Source organism: Vicugna pacos, chromosome 11 (assembly GCF_048564905.1).
Source record: "Vicugna pacos chromosome 11, VicPac4, whole genome shotgun sequence".
NCBI lineage: Eukaryota > Metazoa > Chordata > Mammalia > Artiodactyla > Camelidae > Vicugna > Vicugna pacos.
Window position 1 is genome coordinate 95,741,367 of NC_132997.1, and position 27,077 is coordinate 95,768,443.

Here is a 27,077-nt window from a genome sequence, read left to right on the forward strand (position 1 = left end):
GATGAGCCCTCAGGCTGTGTGAGGAACAGGGATGATGCTCAGGAGGCTCCTGGCACCAGGGGCCTGAGGCTGAGGGGCTGCAGGGAGAACTGGCCCAAGTCTCAGGCAGGGAAGGCCTGGGCGCTGACCTTCCTCAGTGGGGGCTGTTTTAGGGAGGGATGGGAATGTTTGCCAGATGTGGGAGGGGTGGGCACACAGAGGGCCGGGCTGGGGACAGTCCCCTCCTGCTGCCCACCAGGCCTAGGTCTAGCCCCCTCCCGGCAAGGGCTGGGATGCAGCAGAGAGCAGAGGGGCCTCACCAGAGATGGGGCTGAGTGGCGGGGGCAATTTGGTTTGCCAGTCAAGCAACTTTCTGAGGGATGCTGCTGTCCAGGCAGTGTGGTGGCCCAGCTCACAAGGCTCCCTCTTAATCCCAGGTTTGGGACCCAGGGAGAGACACCCAGGGACGCAGGGCCAGGCCATGTGTAAGGCAGCCCTGCATTCCACTGTCTTCTCAGGGCGGGGCCGAGGCAGAGAGCACCTGCAGCTCCCTGGACAGAAAACCGGACCAACCGTGCGGAGCATCCCTTCTAGGAGCTGCACCGTCCCCCTTACGAGGTGCCCAGAGGCACAGAGTCCCAGGGCCGCCCGCAGGAGAACAGACAGCTCTCAGAGGGCAAGCTCCTCCAGCACAGTGCCCCCCCGGCCCCGCCTGGCCACAGCCACGGGCCAGGGGTAGTGTCTGAGATCCAGGTGGACAAACTTTCCATAAGCTGGAGGTCAATCATCTTACAACACCCACTTGCTTTGAAATCACCAAGCACAGAATCTGGGGCTAGACTAGAAGTCTCGGAATCACTGGACAGATGCAGGCAGACACCAGAGGTTTAAGAAAATCTTTTGGCAGTTGGGACAATTTTCGTTCCTCCACGGGGATCCATCTGTTCCCATGGGGAAGGTCCACCAGCAGGACAGCCGAGTGTGGACTGTCTACTGCAGACACAGCCAACTGCCTGGGCCCAGGGGACTGGTGGCGCCTGGGAGGCGGGACAAGACGCGATGAAGCCAATGAAAGAATCCTCGGGGCCACGAGATGAAGTGTTGATCAGCCCACCCAGCAGATGAGGAACTGAGTGCAGACATCTCTCCACTCACACTAGAGGTTTTAAATTTAGCTCCTGGCTCTGTGTTGGGAGCCTGAGACCAAGGTCTGGGAGAGCGGGTACCCGGGCTTGGGAAACAAGGACTGGGAGGGGGCGCTGCCGGCCTCCCTTGGGACCTCCTCCCTGATGGCAGAAATGCCAGAGGCCTGCCCACCCTGCTTAAGGGGGTTCCTATTCAGTCTTCATGCTTTCAAGGTGATTCCCCAAATACCATCAGGACCAGCTGCCAGCGCTCGCAGAGCAGCGCTGCAGCCCGCATGGACCCCAAGGTCCAGACCCAACAGCCGAGTTGCTTTTCCTCTCAGTCCACGCTTTTGCTCTTTGCTCTAACGCCTTCTGAACTGGACCAGACTGGACAGCAGACTAACGCGAAAGGCTCACAGAGTGAGAATGCTCAGCCCGTGTCCTGGGTCCCGGCTCTCTCTAGCACCTTCCACCTCCCGCTGCTTCTTCCTGGACCTTGGGGTCACACCACAGACGGGGAAATCCTCTACCAGCCCAGGCATCGTTCTCACCCGCGGCAGGTGGCCCTGGGCCCCGATGGCTTCATGAACGGCCTGCGTGCGCTGGAGGGGAGCTGCCCGCCTGGGAGCACACAGCTCAGGCCCGGACCTTGTCAGGAAGGGCAGAGCCCTGAGCTGCCTGCTCTTCTGTCCTCGTTACGGATCAGCCGACCAAACGAGCTGCGAAGGGCATTTGGAGACCAAGGATGGCTGGACAGACAGACACCCACTTTCCTTCTACAGAGTCCACGTTTGAAAACTGCTCTTCAAAATGGCCCAGCAGATGTCCCCAAGCAGCTTCCTTATCAGATTGGAACAGAGTCAGTGAAAAGGCCACCGCAGACTTGCCGTGTACATCTTTCAAGACTAGCTGTCCTCTGTGGGTGGACTCTGGGAACCCGGCCTCCTTGACCCGGGCTCAGCCCCTGCCTATGGGTTCAGCTTCTGCAACTGCAGAGACAGGAAGTTTCACTTGCCAGCACCTCCCATCCTTCCCTAGAGAGAAGTGGTGGGGTCCCGGGAAGGAAGTCCGATGTCACAAACGCCGCAGGCTGGGGTGTCGCAAGGGGCAGAGGCTGTGGGGACGGGAGGTGTGTGAAGGGAAAGGACCAGAGAGTCTCCTGGTGCTCAAGCCACATTCTCCGTCTCTGCTGGAACGTGGGATTTCAGCTCGAGAGCACAAAGAACATTTGTTTTCAAACAAAAACATTCTTTCGGTGCCAGGGAAAAATGGAAAATTTTAGTTTATATCAGACATGCTTCTGAAGACTCACGTCCTCCCAAGTTTCTTTGTGGCAACAAAGAGGGGCTCAGAGTGATGCCGGGGCTGGAAGCAGAGGCTCGGGCGGACGTGGGGAGCAGCCACTTCCCCAGACCCCATAATGAGTCTGGAATCCAGTGTGACCCCTTCTCTCGTACAGGGCCCGACGACCCCTGGTGGGGCTGACATGATGGGGTCTGGCTGAGGGGGGCACCCAGAAAAACTGGGATCAACCTGAGCCACCTGCTGCACAGCTCCCCACTTCCAGGATGGGGGAGGGAGGAACAGCACCCTCGGGGCAATGACCACCCCCTAGGGGGCAACCCCAACCTGCTGCAGCCACGTTCCCGGACCACCTGCCACTTCGCAGAGCAGCCGGGCCCCATCACCAAGAAACAGACCGGACTCAGCACCACTTAGAAAAGGCCCACCATGGCCCGGCTCCCCATCCTGCTTGCGCTCACGAGACTCACCCTGCAGCTCACGTACGTGAGCACGGCCCCAGTGCAAGGCAGGGAACAGACAAACCTCTAACACAAATCCCTGCCCCTCAGTCCGACCCCCAGGCTGGGACCTCAGGAAGGAGCCGAAGCCCAGCGGGGTTCCCGCGGCTGAAGAGGCAGCAGGCAGGTGTCTGTGGGCTGTGGCCAGAACTGTCAGGTCACACGCTTGTCGGTGCCCGAGTTCAGGTGTGATGCTGAGCTGACTGTGCAAGGCACTGCATACCCGAGCCTGCCCCTGGAGCCCTAGGGCTGAGGGGCTGACTAGGGATGGGGCAGGCCGGGGCATAAAGGCCTGGGTTCCCAGCCATTTTGCAGTCCCTCTTATCAGCCTCATGGCTTCAGGGCACCGGGCAGATCACAGCCCTCCACACCAGGTGCAGGGGGCAGGACTGGCTATTTCAAAATCAGAGCAAGGATGGTGACCAGAGAGGGGCTTGTCTAGAAGGACCTTCTTGGCCCCTCCAAAGACAGAACAGCAGCCTGGGGACCTTTCCTATTGAAGCTTGGCGCCCGCTGCCCCTGCAAAGGCACCTTGCACTCAGAGTCCACGCCAGGTGCCGAGGCAGGGAGGCCACCACGCCGAGGCCCTCTCTCAGGGTGCTGGCAACCAGAGGTGCGGAAAGCAGCTGGGAACCCTGCCTCGGAGTGTCCATCTGCTGCCTCTGCTCCTCTTTGCACACCCCTAAAGGCAAGGGCTGGGCAGGAGGTGCTGGGCGGTGGTCCGCCTGCACTGGCAACTACCTTGGGAAGGTTCCTGCGTGGCAGCCCTTGAGGGGATGGCTCCATCCCAGGACTGGAGGAGACCCAGACACGGGGCCTCCTCCCGCCCTGGGAACCCTGAGCTGTGCACCCAGCACGAGTAATTTCAGGGTGATGGGCCCGGGCCGGCCAACACAGGTGTGTGGCTACTCACACCATCCCCTCTGCCGCGATGGGCCCGTGGCTCATCTAGCCTCAGGTCCTCCCCGAGTGAGACCACTCAGCCCAGCTGCCCAGGCACCAAGGTAGGACCTCCAAACCCAGCAGGACTGTTTGGAGGTGCGCCTGGCAAGATGCCCTCTGGAACCAGGCACCTTCCCACAGCCAGAAGCCGGCACCGCGTGGTCTCTGTTCTCTGCTCGGGCTGACCCCTGCCCCCAGCCCCGCCAGGCACCCGCCAGGCACCCGCTGGGCACTCACCAAGCTCGCCCGCCGCCTTGATGTCCACGTTGTCGTAGCCGCTGCCTATCCGCACGATCACTCTCAAGGCCTTGAACTTCTCCAGGTCCTCCCTGGTGAGGGTGATGGTGTGGTACATCATGGCGCCGACAGCCTCGTTTAAAACCTGTGACAAGGTGGGGAGAGTGCAGGTTGGAGGCCCCCACGCCCCTTGAACCTGGCACAGATTTCAGCAGGACAAAAACCAGCTAGCCGTTGTCTGTGTTGACAGCTTCCCCCAGGTGGGTGGCCCCTGGTTGTGCTCTGGGGGCTTGCTGGTGACTCCGGGTGGTACAAGGGGGAGGGGGAGGGGGTGTGGTCAGGGAAGGCTAGGAGGTGAGAGGGACCGGCCAGCAGAGACCTGAGGATAGAAAGGGGGGCAGTGTCAGGGCAGCGGCAGCACCAAGCACGTGCCTGCTGAATGCCAAGTGCTGCCACCTGACCGGGGGGGACCAGGCCCGGCAGGCGGGGAGGGCCCACCTTCTCGTGGATCTCCTGGGTGGACTGTGCGTCACAGAAGGCCACGGTGGCCAGGTCCTTCAGGATTGGCATCTCTACGGTGCAGTCTCTGCCGTCGAGCAGCGCCACCAGGGGGCGGGGGTGCAGGGGGCCGTTCATGATCTGGGGGCGGATACCTGTGAGGAGGAAGGAGGAAGCGGTGGGCGTGCAGAGTGGACTGTCCCCTCACCTGCAGTGAGGTACTGCCACCCCGCCAACCACACGCCTCCCTCCTGGGAGGGCTCTGGGACGAGGCTAAGGTGCTGTCTGCTGGGCCTCCCTACGTGGCCACACATGCAGCCCACCGGGAAGTGCTGGGGTTCTAGCTCCGCTGCCATCTGGGACTCAGGCCCAGGAGTCCCATCGCGCCCAACTGCTCTTGCCACCAGGGCAGCACGGTGGCCACCCGCCCGCCCCAAGACCACTAAGGCCCAGAGACCTTGCAGGCACCTGAGGGGGCCTGGTCCACGGCTGCCTGAAGCCGAAGCAGGCTCCTCTCGGCCCCACCACTGTGCCTCCGTCCCCAGCTGTCCCCACTGCCCTCCAGACAAGCACGAGGGGCTAAAATGAAAAGGCAGGGACAAGACAAGGTGGCAGCATCCCACGGGGGCTCCCTGGAGGAAACCCCTGGGGACCAGGCGCCCCTCACCTGGGCCAGGTGAGGAGCCAGTCTGAGGCAGCTGTGAAGGCGAGTGTGTCTGAGGGCAAGGGACTTGCTGGGGCCTCAAAGAGCAAATGGAAGTTCTCAAAGGACCACGACTAGCACCGCTTGTCAGCTACCGAGACCAGCCAGGGGCGGTTCATGTCTAGTTCTGGGTGGGGGGGGGGGGTGCCTCAGTGCAGACAGCGTGGCTGCGAGGTCCCCAGCCCAAATGAGGAGGGCAGCGCGTCTGCCCTGACACGTGGACCCACCTCGAGGTGCGCACAGGGGCCCAGAAGCAGCCTGAGCCCCAGGCTGCTCATCCTCGGTGACAGGGAAGCAGCATTTTCTAAGAAAACCATTCCTTTCAAGTTCACACTGGAAGGTCTCAGATTTTGGCCCCAATGTCGAATCACCATGATCCCCACCCTGGGCACGTGAGAACCACCCTGGACTTTTGGAGACAGTGCAACACCGAGTTGGACGGGACAGGGCAACTCCCATTTTCTCATCGAATCAGAAGTGTCTCTGACGTCACAAATTACAAGTCAGAACAGGACAGCTGTCAGATGTTCAAATACACCCCGATCGTGGCCACTGTACCAGGGCGGGGCTCGGCCCATCTTGTGTCCTTCCTCCCGCATGGAACCTACTCGTCCTCTTCTCTGGTGGCCGCCGTGGCCCCCAGGCTTGATTGGGCTCCCACGGGCCAAAGAGGAGCTGATAACCCGGCTGCTCATCTGCGGGGCCTCCGCCTCCCAGCCCAGAACTGCCCGAGTTCACAACCCAGTCAGCCACACACTGGGGACAGAAGCTGAAAGAGGGACCCCCATCCCCCCCACCCCCAGTCTGGACCTGTGGGCGTGTTTCCATTAGCGATGCCCGCGGAGGGGGAGGCCCCTGGGCACCCGCACGCCCGCTGCCCGGAGCGGCACTCCCGCGACTCAGCTGCAGCATCGTGGGACAATCATCTCTTTGAATGCGGAGCAGAGAAAAGGCTTTTGTCCTGGTCTCAGAAGATCGGGCAACGGTGGCTGGGGGGAGCAGGCCACCTCTGGGCTGGGGCTCGCAGGTGATGACAGTCCCTCCAAGCCTGAGAGTGGCAGCTGAACTCCTACTGCCTCCTCAGGACCCGGGTCCCCAAACTGGGGACTCCAGGTGACAGGGAGCCCCAACATCCTCTGTCCGAGCAGGAATAGGGCTCCTCTACCCAATGTCCTCACTAGTTCTCAACCCACACAGAAGGCGAGGAACGTGGCATCAAGGCTGTTTGCTTACTGGGGTCCCTTGCTAGCACCCCTCTGCCCAACTGACAGGTCCACGAGAGGCTGAAGTGCTGTGTGCAACTGGGGAAAAGGCTCCCCAAAGACCAAGGGTGACGTCTTCAGACAGGACCCCTGGAGCCCCCCTGCCCAAGCCCCCGGCACAGGAAGTGGGTGAGCAGCCACTTCACATGGAGCCCTACGCCCCCTCACTTCACCACAAGAAAACACCACCATCCTCTTCAACAGACAAGGAAGCAGAGGAATAAGGTGGGAAGTACTTCATGGGAGGAAGAGGCTGCCAAGTGGGGCGGCGGGTGCCAACTCAGTGTCCACACATGGGAGCTCCTACTTCTTCCCCTTCTGCCACGATGACCATGAAGGACCCGTTCTCTCCGCCAGAGTCTTCCTCCTCTCCCCACACCCACTATGAAGCCCAAGGTGACCGTGTGGGCAGACACACTCACTTGCCCCAGGCTGTCCCTCCCACAGGGTGAAGAACACCCTGACTTCACTCCTGGGGGTCCTAGCAAGAGGGTTAATCAGACAATGTTTGCAAAGTTCACAACCACGACTAGAAATCTGAGTTGTTAATTAAAAAGCAACCACAGAGGAAAACGACAGTGGGCACAAGGCAGGCATCTGGAGAAGCGGAGGGGCTGTCACCACAACATGTCCATCCACAGCATCAACGCACGCATCCCGTTACCTGGGAAACAAACTCCAGGTTGCCTAGCGATTGCCTCCCTCCCCGACTTGGGTCTCCTTTTTCTTTGGCGAAACCCACCCTTTGCCCTCGTTCTGGCTGGGCACGCAGAACGCCACTGAGGCCGGTCCACGAGACCCACAGGCTTCCCCACAGAGGCCCTAGGCTTGGGTACTGACTGCAAGCTCTTTATGGTGAGGCAGGAAACGAGATGTGGCAGGGATCATGCTGCTCGGGCTGCTCGGGCTGGAGAAGGATGTTGAGTGGGGACAGATGGGTGGGTGGGGGGTGGGAGCAGACGAGACTCACAGGTGTCTTGCATGAGGGGCAGAGACCACAGTGTAAGGCTGCTGAGGACGGGCTCTGAGGGGCCGCATGAGACCCCAGCACTGAGGCTGACAGCTTAGCCAGCCAATGCCAAGGTTCGCTTCTATAAAGAAAGGGGCTGTGCTATACACACATGCTCCCTCAGTCCCAGAAGGGACCCACCCACCCACACATCTCGGAATCCAGCTGAATTCAGCCACCATGCCCAGCACCCTCTGTCTGTCCCTGTGGTCTCACTGGCGTCGGAGGCAGAGGGTCTCAGAAGACCCCGGGAAATGCCAGGAAGGTGATGCTGCAATTAGGCATTTTATCTCACCTCACATTAATCGACATACCCTTCAATGCCTCTGCTAATATGAACAATTTTCAGTCTATTAGGATACAGCTTATACATTATGGATTAAGATCTATGTATATTAAGATGGCAAATGGCCCTTTAAAAGAGACCACGGAAAACGGTGCCAGCGCGGGGGCTGGCTCCCAGGTTGGAGGGGGTGCTCTATTCCTTCTATGGTCAGGAGAATTTAGGGGAGAAAGGCAAGACACAATGTTTAACAAGAATTCACTAAGAACTGGGGTTTGTTATCAAAAGCTAGGCTACCAACTACTAGACACAGCACAGCCCCAAGGGACAAACTCCACAGAACCCAAGACTGCAGGACTCAATCAGTGCTGCTCTCATTCCCATTTTGCAGTTAGGGAGACAAGCTCCCAGTGACCACATCCCACACCAAGGAACAAAAGGGGAACAATTACACAGCACCGGGGACCCAGCTGAGTCTGTGGAAGCAACTGCTGATGAGGGTCAGAGGGTCTTGGTGGCCCTCTGGTCAGACTGACCGTTCCCTTTGTGCAGCCTCCCTTCCCACTGATGAACTCGTTCTATCCATTTTAGAACCGTCGCAGCTGCAAGCGGGCACATCACAGAACTGTATCGGTGCCCGGCTTCGGACAGCCTGTCCAGCGTTAACTTTGCAGGGCAGAAAACGCAGGCGACTCCCCTGGCGCCAATTACCTGCTTGGTTTCAGGCTTGCCTCTGCACAAGCCGGGGCGCAGCGCCCCAGCTCGAGCCCGGCTCTGACACTTGCCCCGGGGCCTCGTATTGCTTAGAGCTACAGCTGCACGCAAGTACTTGTGAAATTAAGGGACCCTCAGTGGAAAACAAAGAAAACACCAAGCTGAGTTGCTGGAGTTTTGTCTAAGAGTGGCCAGTGGTCCAGGGGGTGTCAAGCCCGAAGGCCTCACGAATTGGCAAGAGGAGGCCCCCCGGGAGGACGCTGGTAGCTTTCCAGCCACCCAGCCTTGATGCCACCTTGCTTGGATGGCAGCACCAGATTTCTCTGCGGGAGCTGCTCCTTGCCCAGGGGACACAGGCCAACAGGGCTGCAGCGGCCAAATGGGTGACGTGGTCCGGGCACGCAGAGCCGCCCTGTGGCCTTTCCGGACACTGTATGAGCTCAGTCGACACCTTCTCCACAGAACCACACATCATTTCCCGAGGTCTGAGCTGGTTTCTGTTGAAACTCAAGAAGCGAACTGTCTCAGGGACATGATTTTGCTGCTTCCGAATTTCAGGAATTGAGCAGTTTTACCCCAAAGGACAGTGGCTGCAATAATGGTGTTTGACCCAGCGGGCAGAGAAGCCCCTTTTAACAACCGAGCAGATTTTATGAAGCATCCCAACGCCGCAGCAGCCTCAAAACCCCCACGCTAGACTGGCCAGGACCGCGGGATAACGGTCACAGGTGGGGAGGGTTGACGGCCCCGCCTGTGAGGGTCACTGCCCTGCTCACCGGGCAGGGGATGGCCAAGTATGGTGGGGCTGCCCCCTGAGGGCCCCACAGGACGCACACATGGGGCTGGGACCCTGAGGGCAAAGGACCTGCCAAGCAGCCCAAATGCACTGCTGCTCAGGGGTCAGAGAACACAGTCTTGCAGGTGGGATGCAGCAGGGAGCCTCTGGGTCCCAAAGGCAGTTGCTGGGGTTCTCTGGGTGGCACAACAGTTGTCTTGACAGCTGACATCAGAACAAGGACCTGGAAAGGTCTACAGACAGGAGACCCATGCAGGCCTCAGAAAGACCGAAGACAAAAATGCACTGCCCTGCACTTTTAGCAAGACGCTCTGGAGCAATCAGTCAACTGGGTCACAGCCCCCAGGGCCTGCAAGGTGTCTGGAAGGGAGAAGGCAGCACACCTAAATCCCTTCCTCACGCGCAGGTGGCCAAGGTGGGGACAGGAGACACAGCCCCACACTGCCTAGGGGGCCAGGCTGGGCGGGCAGGGCCTCAGCAGCCCCGCATCTGCAGGTCTCTAGCCTGGACCACTTCACAAGGCTCTGGTCACGTCTCGCACTCCACCAGGAACAGCTTCCCCTTAAATGCAGCTGCTCCCCGATTAAAAGGCCACTTCCCGCCACACAGCACGGCCTAACCCTTAGTTTCTGGACTCAGCAGCCCCGATCTCTCGAAGGCTAGAGGCTGAGAAGCGGCCTAGTTCCCAGGCCTGCAGCCCCACAATTGGAAGCTGAAACTTATGACTGGAGCCAAACTGGGAATCAGATGCTGACCTTGGGGCATAAACCAGGAGCCCCTCTCTGAGACTCGGCTTTAAACTCGCAAACACACTTCTGTTGCAGGGTCCACCCGTCCAGCCGGGGCCTGGGGTGTCAGAACCCTGTCTGGAAAAGGAGGCCGCAGAGCTTTGTGTCGAGGTGAGAGGCCTCCCTTGCTTTGTAAACATGTTTATCCACGTTATAAAAACTGTTCTAAACTGTCAACAACAAATGTTCGGCAGTTGGCTGGAGTTTATTCAGAAAGCAGATCTGGAAAGTGAGCAAAGGCAGTGACTGTCCCCGGATATCCCAGGAGGTGCCCGCCCCCACAGGAGCTCCCCTCACCTTTCAGGGGAGAAGCACAGGAGAACATGAAGGTGAACGGGCGGGTCAGAGGGCGGCTGCAAGGCAGTGATTCGTAATCAAACATGTGCTGCTAAGCCTGGCACTATTTTAAGGTTTAAAAAAAAAAATGTCGTTACCATTGGAGATCTCGCCTTTCCATATTACTATCTGCCTCTTCATCTGGCAAACAAGCTTTTCTCTGCAGTGTCCCTGCAGCTCTCCCAGGACGAAGGAGCTGTGTCCACGTCCTTGCCACACCTCCAGGCCGGCCTGGGATGCTGCCGGGCCAGTTTGATTTTGGAAACTTGGCTGTACGCAGAGATGCGTGTGTTCCTTGTACAGCAGAGAACCTGATCCTTCTCAGATTGCCTCGTTTCGTACCCAACAAGCACCCCAACGCCCCCAAGAGGCATCCTCCTCCCTGCACCCTGCCCTGAACAGCGCAGAGGCACGTCCTTTCTGGCCGGCTCAAGATCCTGGGCAGAAACAGCCCTGGATGGAGGCAATGACCCAGGAACGATGCACCTACAGCCTGGGCGCTCAGGACCGAGAGCGCTTTCTGGCTTTAGGTCTTGCTAGATAAAAATCACAGCGTGCTCCTGGGTGAGGCAGGAGTAAAGGGCAGGCACTGAGGTGGACACTGGCCCATGGCTTTTGGCCGCTGAGGCTGCCCTCTCCAAAGTGGACCCTAAGGTCCGATCTGTCCTCACTCCTTTCCAATTCCTTACCGCCAAACTCTGACACGTGGGCACCGGGTCTGGTTCTAGGGACCCACAGAGGAGCCAGCTGTGGTCACTCCCTCAGGGAGCTCTAAACACACAGGGAATCTGGCTTATGGAAGAAATAGCTTTCCTCCAGGTGCCTCAAAATCAGCAACACCAAGTCAGCTTGAATCAGGGCCAAGATGCTGAAGTCAACGATAAGTTGAATTGGAACATCTCAAAATTCAATTCAGGCCGAAGCTGAATGGCCGTAACGAACCTTGGTGTATTCAGGACTGAAGAAGAGGAGAAAGTAAAGCAAACCTGGATGAGGAATACAAATGAACCACCACTTTTCTCCTCCTGTGCTCATGGCAGGCAACACTAATCGATCCCAGCACTCTTGGCCTTAAAGTCCCCGTTGACCCCAATGCTCGTAAGGCCGCCCTACAAGGCTCGTTAACACCTGCTGGCCACGCTTACGTGAGCCCAATCCCCTCTTGGAGGGTAAAGGAAGGTGAAGGTCAATGTCCCACACATTACACCAACACTGTGAGCCTGGGAAGAAGCAGAGAGACGAAGGGATGCCCCAGGGGAAGGACGCAGAGACGCTTCCCCAAGCCAGGAGCAGCCCTCAGTGTGCAGCTGGGCCTCCGCAGTCGCTCCAGGACTGCTGTCTGTTCTGCTGAAAAGGGTGGGCTTCTGGGGAGGAAGGGGAGAGAAGCCTCAGAGCGGGGCTGGACCCTGTAGCGGGTTTCCTGGTTCACACCCATCTCCTCACAGGGAGGGGCTCGGCTGTGCCTGGCACTGTCCCGCAACCACCTGTGACCCGTAGCTCCCAGACGTCTCCCCTGGAACACCCTAGAACCCCTATCTGATGCTAGATTTTATGACCTGGTCCCTGGGAGCCCTGTGTCAGTCTCCCCTTCTCCGGAAGGGAGCTTGCTTTGTTCTGCAGGTAGGGCACCAAGGCCCGGGCGGGGGACAGGGTCCGTGAGGCGCCCGAGGAGCGAGCACAGGCCAGCTAACCTGAGCGCTGCAGCGTCACCACACCAAGCCATCTAGAGCCCTGCCCGGCAGAAAATGATGTCACTCGACCCTGACTGAGGGCTAGTCTCCAAGCCAGATTCTAGAAAAGCAGCAGGACTAACGAACAAGACAGAACAACCTGGCCTGCTGTCCTACGCTGGGGAATAAAAGAGGTGAAACACGTTCGAAAGAAAGCGATGTCTGTGCCACCGCTGTGTGTGCCAGGCAGACCTTGTGGGAGTGCGCTTCACAGATACCGTGCTCTTTTCTTTCTAAGCAAATGGAAGGTTTGTGACACCCTGCACGGAGTACATCTGTTGGCACCATTTCCCCCAAAGCATTATTTTATAATTGAAGTGTGTATTCCACGCCCCCCCGCCCCCGCAACGGAGGCCCTGGGGATTGAACCCCGGACCTCATGCATGCCAAGCATGCACTCTACCACTGAGCTATACCCCTACCCTGGTATGTATTTTTTCTTAAAAGACATAATGCTATTATTGCACGCTTAACAGACTACAGTATGGTGTAAACATAACTTGAATATGCACTGGGAAACCAGAAAATTCATGTAACTTGCCTCATCTGCGACACTCACTTTAGGGCGCTGGTCCGGAACAGAACCCAAGTTAGCTCCGGAGTATGCCCGTGCAGGCGTCGCTCACGTGCTGCCTCATGGTGAGCGGTACAGCCGCGCAGGAGGAAAGCTCAGCACGGTCACGGCGCATCCAGCCCTCCCCTTACACTAGGACCATCAGCAGCTTGAATGCTGTCTGGTCTCCCAAAGTCGGGCTCCTCCACTGAGCTGTGAGTGTACTAAACACCACCGCACTGGCACGCTGTGAGGTGAAGGGCATAGGTGTCCGGGTTACATCTCAATAAAGCTATTAAGAAAAAACACAAGTCTGGGCAAATCTGGTCTCACCAGGCCCTCTATGCACCCAGGGGCTGGGCTGTTGGGGGCGCCCTACACTTAGCTGAGTGGGCTCCAGGGGTCTGGTTTTAAGCGACTCTTCAGTGGCTTAAATTTTACTGTCCTCTGCACAGTCAGCTGGAGGCTCGGGCCATGGAAACACCTTGATAAGTGGATTAGCTTCTTAAATAAAACATGGGTCTTAGTGAGTCGTGGCCCTCCAAATGCCACGCACTCAGCACCCTCCCTTGTAGCTCAGGTAACAGCTGGACGGAGAGTTGCCCAAGCAGGAGGCTCACAGGCTCCCGAGAGCCCAGGCTACTGTCCCCTCCACACTCGGCGCTTGCCGGGTGACCACTGCTAACTGTGTGTCTGTGCACACGCATGTGCACACATGCGAGGTAGCTCCTGCAATGGAGCAGAGGTCTAGACTTGGGGGAAGCACATCATCTAGTTTAAAAAAAAAAAAAGCACACCGTCTGCACCTCCAGAAAGACAAGGATGCGTTGTTGTCTGAACCGGTCCGTTAGAGGAACGCAGGGAACCTGTCCCGGCAGCCTGACCTGCACAGTGCCCTCACTACCCCGGGCTGAGCAGAGCAAGTGACAGATGCTCTTCCTTCTCCCAGCAGGGCCTAAAGACAAAACCAAGAACCATTAATCACTTGTACACGATACTCTCTTAGACCCTCACGTGCTGGCCGTCTCCAAGTCCAGGTGCCCCTGTCCCGCTGCCCTGGACGGGCCCTTTCCAGGGTGGCTCCTGGTCTTGAGTGTTCGTGCCCTGTCACCCTCACCAGTCTCAAGGCGGGCGCTGCACGCCCACGTCGGGCAGGACACTGTGGTCAACCCACTAATGGCATGAGTCACCTGCCCCGACTCCGCTCCAGGCGAGTGTTTGGATGGGCTTTGACACAGTCGGGATAGAGAGGCCAGGGAAACCCCCGGAGGGACTGCAGCCAGGCAGAGGACACCTCACTCTTCTAGGTGCCTGGAAGGGCCGTTCCTGTCAAACCCCCAGAAGCAGCAGCAGCCAGCAGGGCAGGTGCCTGGGGTCCCGTGAACCCGGAGCAGCTGTGGAACAACGCTGCCCTGTGGGCTCACCTGGCCAAGGTCCTGCTGGGGCCACAGCGGACGTGTCACTAGGAGGGCAGGCCTGCCCTCGAGGGCTCAGCGCGCCGGGGGCGCTCCTGGGTTGCGGCCCCTGTGGTTGGCTTGTCCCATGGAATCTGATGGACTGACTCCACCAGCGCCCCTGAGGAACAGACGACACGCCCTCCCCGCTAAAGGGCCCTGGGGAGCCTGCAGACCCAGGCTTACTTTCCTGACTGTATCGCCTGGGCCAAGGGCCCCGAAAAACCGAACATCGCCCTGCTTCTTGGCTGCGGCACCCACCAAGCCAGGATGGAGACAGGCAGGCCGAGGCTTGCAGCTAGTTCAGCTGTTCACGTGGCCCTAAAACCCAAAAGGAAAGTGATTCTTAAGGACCCTTTAACAGGCTTGCTGCCCTCAGGCCCCAGAGCAGCCAGGAAGCTAATTTTCCCAGGCACGACAGCTGGTCAGACATCCCCGCCCTGCTCTTTTCCTCTATGACTTAAAAAAAAAAAAACTAATTTCTAAAGTATTCCAGGCTCAAAGCCCAGTTCACAGGAAACCACCAGAACCCATCACAAAGTCATATTTATTCCCTCAAAGAAAAAGCATCTAATAGAAAAATCCCAGCAGGGAAGCTGGTTAGGTTGAGAGGTCAGCTTTAAGCACTGCAGACGAAGGGGGGACGGACTGGCCACCGCTGTCTGCTGCTGGTGACAGCATTCAACCCTCCAGACAGAGCCCCTGCAACGGGGAAGAACTGCCACGTCCCCGGGACTTGGCAGTGCCCACTGGGGGCTTGACTGAGGAAGCAGCAGACACCCGGGAGAGGAAGTCCGCTGCCAGCTGCAGAGGAAGCCCAGCCAGGCTCCAAACCTGTGCCTGCGAGCTTAGCAACTTCCAATGGATGAGGCCCTAGTAAAAATCTTCACACACTGAGAGACAGGCAGGAAGTTGCCACTAGGTAGTGAAGCCTGTGAACAGGAAGGGGCAGTTGGGGCACCATGGGGAGGTAACACTGTAAATCTAGAGTTGATGCCGATTCTTTGGACATCTGGTCAAGGGCAGGAGAAATTCCGCTCGCGACTGCTCAGAAAAAGTTTTTTTCCTAAGAGATGGGTTCATTGGTCCCATCTTGGGTACAAATGTGAGCCTTTCAAGTGATCTCAGTTCCCTCTTTACTTTGGTTGCTAGGAAGCTCAGAGTGAAATTCCCACTTGTCCTCATGCGTAGGAGTGCTCTCCATATTCTGGCCCTATCACCCAGTTTCATCTTTTCCTGTGCTTACTTTTTCATTTACTCAGTTTTACCCGTGTGTGTGTTAGAGCCCTTCCTGATAGCCAGCCTTAAATCCTCTTAGGATCAAAGAACATTTTACATTCCATTTAATCACATGGAAGAATTAATTTCCTTGACTCTCCCAGAAGGCAGCACAGTACAGAGGAAAGGGGATTGGCTCTACAGCAGAGCAGCATGGGTCCCTGTGCAGCCCTGCAGGGCACCAGCTGGGGACAGGCAAGCACCAGTAGGTGCCCTTGGAGCCACACATGCAGATGTGCAAAGCCTGCCCGCCCAGGTGATGTGGTCCTTGGAGCTTTCTGGGGGGTGAGTGGGGCCCATCACCCCAATGTCACACTTGGGGAAGTGAGCCTTGGAGACCTCGGGACTCCTGCTCTGAAATCGCCCTCTTTACTTCCTCTTGCTGACAAGGACCTAGGCTTCCAGATCCGGCTGGCATCCCCTTCCCCGACTTTCTAACATTGTAGAGTTTCCCATGCTGTCTTAGCGTGCTGTGCTCAGTGGTTCATCATGACACAGCGACCAAGCAAAAGTTTGGAGTCAGACAGGCTGGCTCGAAGTCCCTGCCCTACTGTGTGACCTGGGGAAGAGTGCTAACCTCTCTGAGCCTCAGATTTTTTCATCTTAAAAGGGGACAGGGTGAGATGCTTCCTGGGAGTTCAAATGGGATAATCCTGGTCAAATTCTACAGAATGGTGACATTTACTATCACTTATTGGGCTGGGTAAGCCCTGGATTCACTCTCGACTCCTCTAACCCCGGTCCTGGCAGAGGGCAGGAGGCACATCAGGGGCAGTGGGGCCTGGAGCACCCCCGCCCAGCTGGGGGCGACGTTTTCCTGTGAAGTCAGTACTGGGAGGACTCACTCCCCACCGGCCCCACGACCACTTCACACCCCTGCGTGTGGAGCACAGGCGCCCGAGAGAGTTGTGCTTCTCCTCCCGTCCCCAGGAGCGCAGCCCTGAGACCTCATTTACTAGTACAAACTCCACCCGGGAGTTTCCTCACCCAGCTCTCCCACATTTAGAGAAGGAGTCGCTCCACTCACGTCTGCAAACCCTTCCTGCGATCAGTTCTCAAGCACTCTCGGCAGCACGCATCCCCAGGCGTCACCCACCCTCTCGGTGGGGACGAGCGTTTACAGGTTTGATTTCAGGCTCTCTTAACAATTTGGCAAAGGGTGTTTTATTCATTTGCTGAGCACCACTGTTTGGCTAAATTTAACTGCCTTGTACCTTTCTGCTCCTTGAGCAGAAAGGAGCGAGGAAAAGTGAACAGTCTTGTTTTTTTTTTCTCCTTTACATGGAACACAACTAAAAAAGTCCTTTGTGTGAGCCAGCCTCCGGGGGGGTGGGGGGTGTGGGGGTGGGGGGTAAAACACACCCAGGAGCAGCACATGGACTTAACGACACTGCGGGTCTGTGTTGCCAACGTGGGCTGAGCAGTTATGGATGAAAGCATTACTTCCCTTCCATAAACTTTAAAAAAAAAAATCATGTCTTAGGAAAGAACCTGTGAAATCACTTTAGAATTCTTGCCTCATATAATCCTGGAGGCCAAGAAACAGGTTCCAAGCACCTGAAAATCTTCCATATTAATTTGCTGGTTTTCTATTTTTAAAAAATTATCAATCTTCCTTACAAGGTTATGTCTCGATTTCTTCATCCAGCGTAGCTCCCCGACAGCAAAGCCAACAGGGCTGGGGTAACTGGGTGTCTGCACAAAGTAGAACCCACCCCTCTACCACACCCACATTCCAGTCAGCTCAGAATGGTTCAAGGACCTAAATGTAAGAGCTAACACTTAGGGGCGGGGTGAATGTAGCTCAGTGGTAGAGCACTTGCTCAGCACGGACAAGGTCCTGGGTTCTATCCCCAGTACCTCCTTAAAAAAAGAAAAAAGAGCTAATACCACAACACTCTTAGGAAGAAAACAGAGGCACAAATCTTCATGACCCTGGATGATGGCATCAAAACCACACGCACCCGGGGGAGGCGGGGAATAAACTGGACTTCATCAAAATTAAAACTCCCTGTGCTTCAAGGACAACATCCAGAAAGTGAAATGGCAATCGGAGAATGAGAAAATACCTGCAGACCAGGTGTCTGATACCAAGAGCCAGTGAGGACTTAGGTGCTGGTTCCCGAGCCCCTCGGCCCACCCAGTAGAAGGTGAGCTGGAGAACCCCGGGGGGAGGGGCGGGGGTGGACACTGGACACTCAAGAGCAAGAGTCGCATGAGAGGGTAACGTGGTGAAGGAGCGTCGGCTTCACCTCGTCTCGGCCAGAGAACCACACTGAGGCTCCTCTCTGGACTGGACTCAGCCACCTGTGACCCCCCTACTCTGCGATCTTCCTGGAATCTGACTGGCACCGGGGACGAGACTGCCACCTCTTTTAAAGATTTCAGAGGCAGTCATCCCTGGAGGAGCTTGAGACTGGGAAGAGATCAGATACAAGACTGTCATCTAGAAACCAAACCCATGCCCAACGGGCTACTTCCCGAAGGCAGAGGCCTGGGAGGCCCTGGCGGACGAAGCCCCACTCTTTTTACGTGGAGCCGCTTTCTACACCTGGATGACACATGCTCATCTAGAGATGAGAAGGCGTGGCCAGCCTGTGCTGGGCAACCGCGGGCCTGCCCAGGCCACACGGAGAGAGTCAGGTGACCAGAACTCAGGCACAGCTGGCCACCGTCCAGCAGTAGCCTTGGCCCCAGCTTCCCCCGGGAGGACACAGACGAGTTCCCTTGAACTAACCTGCAGGAAAGCAAGGACTAGTTTCACTACTGCCCTTCTATGGGGCTCACACCGCACTGGGCAGAAGAAGACCCACAGTGACCTTGGAGCCCTGCGAGTGGCCAGGAGTCCATTTCACCAGGGGGTAAGGGGGGGGTTCCCAGCTCATTAGGCAGAGAACTTGGGGTTCAAACCCTCCCCACAGACCACACTCCTCGTGCAATCACCGACACCCCTCCCCTGCAGAGGGGGTCTGAGCTGGGGGGAGCGGGGAGGGAGAGACAGAAGAGGCGAGTTTACAGAAATGCCCAGACCCCCGGTTCAGTGAACGGGCCATCGGGCTTCACTATGACTGCTCCCTCCGCCCCAGCAGGCACAGCAGGGCCAAGTCCACACCCAGAAGGTCAGAGGAGGTGGCTGAGGGACAGAGCTGCAGGGTAAGTCCAGCCCCAGGCCCAGCGCCTGAGAAGCGGCCAAGAGGCGAGGAGGAGGGTGGGAGCAGGCCCCGCCGAGGGGCGCCCGAACAGGGGCACAGTGACCAAGCGCAGCGCCTGCCTCCAGACGCACTCACCCGCGCCGGCCCCGGGGACCAACCCAGCACGACGCGAGACAAGCGCCTGTCGGTTCCACTGGCCTTGGGCTTGTTTCGGGGGTTTGACGTGGAATGGCCTAGCTGTCGGCCCCTGGAAGAGCTCTGCCCCTCCCCAGAGCTCGACGTGGAAGGGAGGCCGAGGGGGCGAAGGGCCTCGGCCAGAGCTGGAGGAGAGTCCTGCTGGGGTGAGCCCCCTTGCAGCTCCACGAGGCCAGGATTTCCTGTGGGCGGAGGTGCACGTCACTCCGCAAGGAAGCCTGGGAGACGCCCAGGGAGTCACAGGCCGACAGCCGCCAGAACCTTAGCGGCCCTCACTGGCCACATCGCCCCCCACCCCCACCCCACACACACACAATCACCCTGAGTTGGTCTGGGCAGTGTCCTTGCCCTTGGCCTGACCACAACGTGCTGCGACGCCCCAACCCGTGTCCCTACCCAGGCCCTTGTTTTACGTCCTAGCAACTGTCCTTTTATGTATGAATAGGGGCGGGGTGTAAAAGCCCCAGGGTGGGGTGCACCTGCCGTGAGCGGCAAACACGTGACCCAAGGCTCGGAACACAGCGGGGGAGAGGGGAGCGATGCTCAGGAACCCTGCCCTGGGGTCCTCCTTACTTCACACGTCTCCCCAGCCAGGCTGCATGATCTTGACAACGTAACACTCTTCTCCAGAAGAGGTGGTGTCACCGCCCCCTGCTCTGTAGGGCCAGCTCAGGCGCACGGTCCCAACACCAGTTCCTGGACACTGACACGGAGGGGGCTGAGCCCACCTTTCTCGGGCGGCCTGTGCTGTGGGGGCAGGGGAATGGGTGGGATCAGTTGGCTTTGGGGCCTCAGGGTCGCCTCCTCCAGGCTGATGGTTTGAGGGTCATCACCCCCTCAAAACCAGTGAATTGTCTGGACCCCTATTCTCCAGCACAGATCTACACGTGCAGAGGGTCCTTACAACAAAATCAAGAACCTGGGAGGAATCACCAGGTGTGTGTGGGCCCAACACGAACGATCCTCTATTCTGATTCTGATGGGACTTCCTATAGGAGACCTGGCATGTCCACCCGCAGTGTTCAAACCAGTCCCACGATGTTAGCACCACATCAAGCTCTGCCAGTCGAGTGACCAGTTCTGGTGACAGATGAACACTGTGACACCACCAGCCTCTCCTGCAGCCCCAGTGAAAGCTGAGCATGGACACCCTGTCCTGTGCTGAAGGGTCTTTGGGCAGTGACCCCGGCAACTAGTTGCAGGTCACAGATGTACTTAATCAATGGAGTCGCATCCAGAAAAATGCCTGGCAGAAAACAGAAAAGGCCCAGAGAGAGTGGGCTGGGGCTGCATTTCTCACATTTGAAGCTCTGGGCGCAGGGCAGGGTCTGCTCCTCTGCGGAGCACCCCACAGCGCTTGGGCATTGCTGCATTGGGGGGTTGGGGGGACGACGACGACGATGATAACCACGAGCTGCAGCACTGCTGTTTGCAGGATGCATCCTGCTGCATCTGGCACATGGACGATTTGGGCAACAGCAAATCCTGGGCTGTGGTCGACACCACGTGATGTGGGGGAGGGGCATCGCCGGGTTCCAGCCACTGCCAGAAGGTTCTGCAGCTTGTGCCGCAGGCAGCAGCTCCGCCAGGGGCCTCCGCTCACGCGGGTCTGACATGTGACCCCACTAATCCCGCATGGCTGGGGGCTGCACCGGGGCCTCTCCTCACCTGGGCACCCTCCGCTGCCCGTTCCACAGAACAGCAAACAGGAGCCTGTGATTTACACCAATAAAGCCAACCAAGGTGAAGCCGTTCATGGACCGAGAAAAGCAAAGATAAATTAAAATACCCACTTTCAAAGATGTTTTGTACAACGTGGAGAATATAGCTAATACTTTGTAAAACTGAAAATGGAAAAGTTACCTCTAAAAATTGTATAAAAAATGAACATTAAAAAAATTAAAATATCCAAAGCACATAAAAACAGGCACTTAAAAACCACCAACCAACCTGCTGCAAACACTCAGCTCACCCCTCCAAAGGGAGAGGGGAGAGAGTCACAGGACATCCCTACCCCTCCAGACCAGAGGGAAACGTGAGTTAAATGAAGACCAGAATGAAGATTTATTCATCCTGGTTGTGCCACAAATGACCGTAGTGGCTCGATCTGGATTTAGAGATCGCCAGCTCCCATTTCAGCTCAGCTCAGCAGCCAAGGTGGTGGGGCTGCCCCCGGGAGCTTCAGGTTTCTAGATCTGAGGTCTGTGGTGCTTTCCTTCAACGCAAATGTTATCATCTTGGGGGCAAAACGACCGCCCAGAGTGTGACTGTAGGTTCCAACAGATCCCAATCGGGCTGCTAATTTTACGAAGCCTGCCACCCAAAACGCCCTGTATGCAGGCTGAAAGCTTCCGGGGAAGCCTAGCTCCTACCCCACCCCTCCCCGGTCCTGGACACACTGCTTTGGTGGGGAGGGCTGTCATGACACACCGAAGGTATGAGGACTGGGGAGAGCCCCTGCTCCAGGACAGATCGGTTGACAGAGAAATTTATTTGCTGGCAGACTTCCAACTGCAGACTTCCTTGGCACTGGCTTGCTGCCGTGCAAATTAAACAAAAATCAATATCCCTTGGTCTGCAAAACCGTGTGTTAACAATCACACTGCAAACAACTTAAATACTATCCCTTCACCCTATGCCCAAATAACAGTGACTGTTTTTGTTAGAAGGCAGTGCAAAATAAACAGAAAAAGAAGAAAATAAGGCAATTTAACAGGTCCTCCTTCAGCAAAACCTTTCCAGGACTTCAGTGCGGAGATAATCTTTCTGTGATTATGACCAAACCCTCCCGTTGCTTAGCAACACATAATTAAGGAATATGTTTTCAGATCCGCTTTGCCAGCCCGGCCATTATCAGATGAAATTACTGAAGCAACAAATGTCATCGCCATGCAAATCAGTTGGTTGCAAAGAAAGAATGTTTGTCTGTGAGGAAGAAGGCGCAGGCCCTGGGAAGCATTATCTGACTTTTCTCCTGACACACAATGATTAAAAAAAGAAAGTAAAATTTTTATAAGACTTAAAAAAAAAATCCTCATATGAGACAAAACCAGAATCTACAGTGAGAGACAACAGAAAAATCCAACCAGTCAGTCTCCTTTTGGAGATAAGAAATCTGTGTGGAGGTCAATTTGCAAAGCACCAACGGCCATTGCAGATTATCAGTAACCAAATCATCATCGCTCCACCAGTGCAACAGACGCAGCATCTCAGGACTGCGAGATCAGGCCCCCAGTCCCCACCCACAATTGAAGGGGTATCTTCAAAAAGGTACATCTTATCTTCACCACGATTTTCATCCCACTACCTCTACCCCATACTGCTAGTTATCTAGGGAAAAAAAATTCATTTGAAAAGGATTCTGTTTTCTAAGTCATTTTGGGGAGGCAATGGGAAAGAGGAGAAACCCAGTTTATAGCTTAAATCGCCAGTAAAGATTCTAGAGTTGAAATAAAAATTCTTCAATGCTGCTCAGAGGATGTCCACCTGGAACTTTATCCAAATGCCCAAGAAAACACATTCAATTATAAATGAATGCATTCAATTATACTTGTCTCGCGTTTTGAAGACAATCAGCGAGGATCGCTCCCTTTCCTCAACTTGGAAGTATATTCTCCCCTACAAGTAAGCACAATTTCTGACTGTGTTTTCCAATATGCAAGACTAAGTCTGTTTTTGAAACGGAGTTCTAAGGGATTTCAACATCTTGCTTTGTTTAACACACAAGTCTGGAAGCACACCCGTTCTCAGCTCTGCAGGAATCAGTCCTACCTCCGACACCGTGGATATCCTTCGGAGCCCACACGATAGTTTCCACCCGGTGACGCACTTCTAATGGCAAGTGAATGATGCCCAGGTTACGGGAGGCATTGGACGAGGAGCCCACCTTCTCCAAAGCCAGCAAAAGTGAACTGCAAACGCCACCCCTCAGGAACCGAGGGTGTTATCCCGTTCTGAATGATTTCTGGGTCTCTCCCATAAACACGGTTGTGTCCTCACCATGAAGGGAACCCTCACAAATCAACTTGAGCTCAATTTGAGAAAGGCAAGGCAAGGTCATCCCAGTGGGTCAGCCTGAACTGCAAATCTGCTCCACCCAAGAGAATCCTTGGCAGTTGGCCACGTGCCCTGATGGCCAAGTGTGTGTGTATGTGTGAGCGAGTTGGGGTGTGGGTCTGGTCTCTCTAGGCTTGGCCAGAGAACAACAAGAATGTAAGGACTCACTGTCCTGTGCTCAAGCCCCTGTCCCCACCGTCCCCTCAACACCCCAAGCGGGGAAAGGCAGGGAGGGGTGCATTACTTGGTTCTGGTGCAAGCATGGTGGACACGATGATGGGGGCCCCCGTCCGCCGGGCCACCTTCTGGTAGGGCGAGTGGGGCGAGTGCAGGCTCTGGCTGGCTGACGGCAGGGTGGAGGGCTCCGCGGGGACACCGGGCTTCCGCAGGAGCTGGGGGCTGCCGTGGGGGCTGGGCAGGGGGGACGCGGCCACGCCGCGCTCCCGCTTCAGCAGTTCCATGGGCACCGTGTATGCGGTGGAATAGGCTGTTCTGGGGCCTGGGTGAAGTGGGGCGGCAGGGCCCGGGTTAGTCAAGGCCACTCCGGCCTGCGGCGGGTACGTGGGGCCCAGCCGCGCTGTCAGGGCACATGGAGTGGGAGAGCTGTACCCAGAGTTGGACGGAAAGTGGGGGGCTTGGGTGCCCACCCCCGGGGCAGAGTAGGTAGCTGTCTCCAGGAGGTGCTGGGATGGCGCACTGGAGGGGCGGCGAGCCGAGTCTCCAGCCCGAGGGGACGCCGCCTGCAAGGGTCCCACCGGCTGGGGTTGCAAGGCCGGGGCACCCAGAGCAGACAAGTCACCGTGAAGCTCGCTCCGGTGGCTGAAGCTGCTAGAGCGTGTCCGGCCCTGCCGGCGCAGCTGCATCTCCGTCCTGCAGCTGCTGGCCAGGCGGCTCAGGACGCGGGCCTGGCCGAGGTTGGGCGCCACGCACTTGATGTCGGCATCCTCCATCGTGGCCAGGACGGCTGGGGAGTCGAAGCCCTGCTGCAGCAGGGCCACCAGAGTGGCCTCTGCCACGCCCTCCGCCCGCAGGAAGGCCAGGAACTCAGGCATCACACTCCTCTTGCTGCCGCCAGGCCCCTGGAAGGCGGACAGGTCGGCCTCACAATTCTCGTAAGCCATCCTGGGGTGCACACTCTCCTGGGCAGACCCGTAGCCTCGGTTCAGGGTGCCTGGAGCTGCCCCCGTGCCAACCCCGGAGGCAGCAGCCACGCTGGGGTCCACGACCAGGCATGTGGGGGCTGCCTGCCTGGCGGGGGCAGAATCCACAGATCTCTCACCCACATGGTTGTAGACCTGACTGGCGGGGTAGACGGGCGCCTCCACCCCGTACCTGCTGTCGGCCGGCTCCCCTGTGTACCGCGCGGGCGATGAGGCCCTGCTCTGCGATCGCTGCCCCTGAGGGATCATTTTACCACCAGGATCCCGGTACAGGTGACCCGTGTCCTGCAGGGCAGGGACCCGGCCTTGCACTGGATCCCACGTCATCCTGCTGCCCAGCGCTCCATAACCGGGCAGTGGCTGGCTGACTCCCAGGTTGCGATGGTGCCGAGGCTCTCTGGGCACCCGGGCGGCTCCAGCTGGGTCACTGTAGTAATCCCGCGGTAGCAGGGCTCCGCGAGCTGACATCGCCGCCTGTCTGTTGTCGTAAAAGGTGAAGTCAGGAACGGAGCTCTTCCTTCCGGCCACGGAGCTGTAGAGGGCCTCCCGGTAGAGGCAGGGCCCTGCAGCCCCTGGCATGGTGACATCCTGAAGCCCGGGGTTCAGCTGCTCGGACCAAGGTCCCTCTCCGCCTCCATCCGTCAGGGAGCTCCTCCTCCCTGGAGCCTCAGCGATCTCCCAGGGGCCCTCGTACCACCCGGCAGCATCCCAGCTCTGAGATCGGCCAATATTTATATGCCTGCTGGGAACCGGCATTGGAAAAAAAAAAAAAACGTGGCCGAAGCAGAGGAGGAAGCTTTTCTTTATAAATCTTCAATTACATACATCAAAACCAGACCTGGCTGTATTCTAACCCTTCCAAGACAGCAGGAACAACCAACTGGGGGTTTTCTATTTCAAAGTATGGCCTAAATTATTAATCCTCCGAAACCTTAGTAGACAGAACACAACACTCACGGTAACTTTGCCTCACTCTCCAACAGTAGCACCAGAGGTCTTTCCTTTACGGCTCAGTCCCAGAAAGAAGGCTGCATCCAGCCCACCAGGCCCCCCTCCCGGCTGGCGCTCTCACATGGACCTCTGCGCTCTCAGCGTGCGGATTAGGAGCTAAATAAAACCCCTAAAGCTTGTGTTCCACGTGACATCCCGTTAGACTGACGAAGCCGGCTGTGTGCTCCATCCAGGCCTCCCGACCTGCAGCTGGGAATTATTTTCACACTGAAGCTACGGCTTATCTCCCTCGTCCTCACCAGGGTACTTTTTGGATGAGCGCTGCCTCCCTCTCCCGAAGGTGCCCCCACCCCCTGCCCCCAGTTGCCTAAAAGTGACAGGAGGAAAACAAGAAAAAGACTGTTTTAATGTCAATTCAATCTTAATCCACCCTGATGAAGTTAATCCACTGCACACGGCTAAGAACAAATTAAAGGTGAACAGGCAGGCCAGATAAAAAGAAAACAAACAAACAAAAAAACCTCACGCGCAGTTCTAGAACACAAGGTGCCCAGAGAGATGGGCCAGGTCTGCAGCCTGATGCTTCGCCAATATTGAAATCTGGCTGAGATGACTCTCTGGTCATGTATCAAAAGAGTTACTACACTGCTCAAGTCCAGATGGATTCTTTACCGTATTATCGTAAAACACAGACACAGATCGTCTCACGCTGCCCGAAAAACAGCAGCAACAGAGAAACAAGCCACGCATGTATCCAGAATTTATCATTTTAAGATTGCAACAGAGGTCAACGGTGAAACCCCAACATTAAGAAGCAAAACCGGAAGGAGGCTGCTGCTGGGGGCGTGTCTCTCTTTAAAATCTGTTTGCAAGGAGAGCATAACTCCAGCAGGCTCAGCCTGGCTTAGACCTTGCAGATCATTTTCCATATTCCCATGGATTAAGATTTTACATAGCCCACCAGGGACCTTAGGTGCAATAATGGAAGGAACAGGGGGAGGGTGTAGCTCAGTGGCAGAGCAAATGCTTAGCACGCATGAGGTCCTGGGTTCAATCCCCAGTACTTCCATTAAAAAAAAAAAAAAGCAAAGAACAGCAGTTATTTAGATAAGGGGAAGCCCCGCACAGGAGTATTAAAACATGTCCTTAAACATGCAAACAGGTCCCCAAGAAGCACCACCACAGATTGGAACAGGACCCTCCAACTCTGCAGGTTCCACGACAAAGAATTCACAACAAAAACAAAAGCTGGGAATCATGAGGCTGCAACGGCCGTGTGCAATTAGCGTGTTTAAAAATGAGACAATTCGCATATTGGCAGCCATTAAACCTCAGAGTGTTTTGTCTGCACCCACATCTCCCTCAACCTGAGATTCAGCTAGAATCTTTAGCTGAAGAGAAATGCCAGTTTAAAAAAAATTTTTTTTTGAACGAGAAATACTGAAAATTTACTGTGGGAAGGAAAGCGGGTACAAGTCCATTTCCAGGAAAAAGAGGCCCACGGAAACGCAAGGTAGTTTAAAAGGGCAGTGCCTGCCCCGTCTCCCTGCACCCGGATCAGTACATATTAAACTTGGGGACATGGTCCACTTAAGCCAATATTATTCCCCAAACGCCGCTGGTCTCCAAAGGTCAGAGCTCTGTGACCCTGACTGACTACAGAGGAACTGGCCCAAGTACCACCTGGAGACGCTCCCCAGGGTCCCCAGTGTGTTACTTGAGCACCACGGTCTCCATTTCTGACCCAAAAATGCCAGTAAGGCTGCATGTTAACTGGGAGAAAATGCCCTGGCAGATGGCAAAGAGACTCAAATCCTCCCCCAGTCCCCTCCAACTCCTAGGACGCACAACAAGACAAAAAGCAAAAAATGAACAGGCCGCACTGCAAAACAGAGGAGTTTCCACGTCTGAGAGCAGCCTGCCGGCGCCCGCGTCCCTAATTCCCCTGCTGGCACGCTCGCTATCGTGGGCTGCAAGGCCTGGGCAGGGGAGACAGAGGTACCCGGCCTGGCCACACACCAGACAATGTTTACACATCTCACCAGCCGCCTGAGGATGTGTTCACTTTAGAA

The 27,077-nt window shown here is 56.6% G+C and overlaps 1 protein-coding gene across 6 annotated transcripts in view; it reads right to left on the bottom strand.

Moving 5' to 3' along the window:
• CTBP2 (C-terminal binding protein 2) overlaps positions 1-27,077 on the bottom strand; it is a 151,994-nt gene that overhangs the window by 8,870 nt on the left and 116,047 nt on the right. For 5 of the 6 annotated variants that reach the window (XM_072972092.1, XM_072972088.1, XM_072972090.1 and 2 more), the window contains 2 exons: positions 4,586-4,740; positions 4,088-4,232 (listed from right to left, as the gene is read on the bottom strand). In XM_072972092.1, coding sequence (XP_072828193.1) covers positions 4,088-4,232; positions 4,586-4,740 — 300 coding nt within the window. Of the gene's footprint in view, positions 1-4,087; positions 4,233-4,585; positions 4,741-23,138; positions 24,811-27,077 lie in introns of those variants that run through there. The other variant, XM_006207429.4, reaches the window with a different exon arrangement.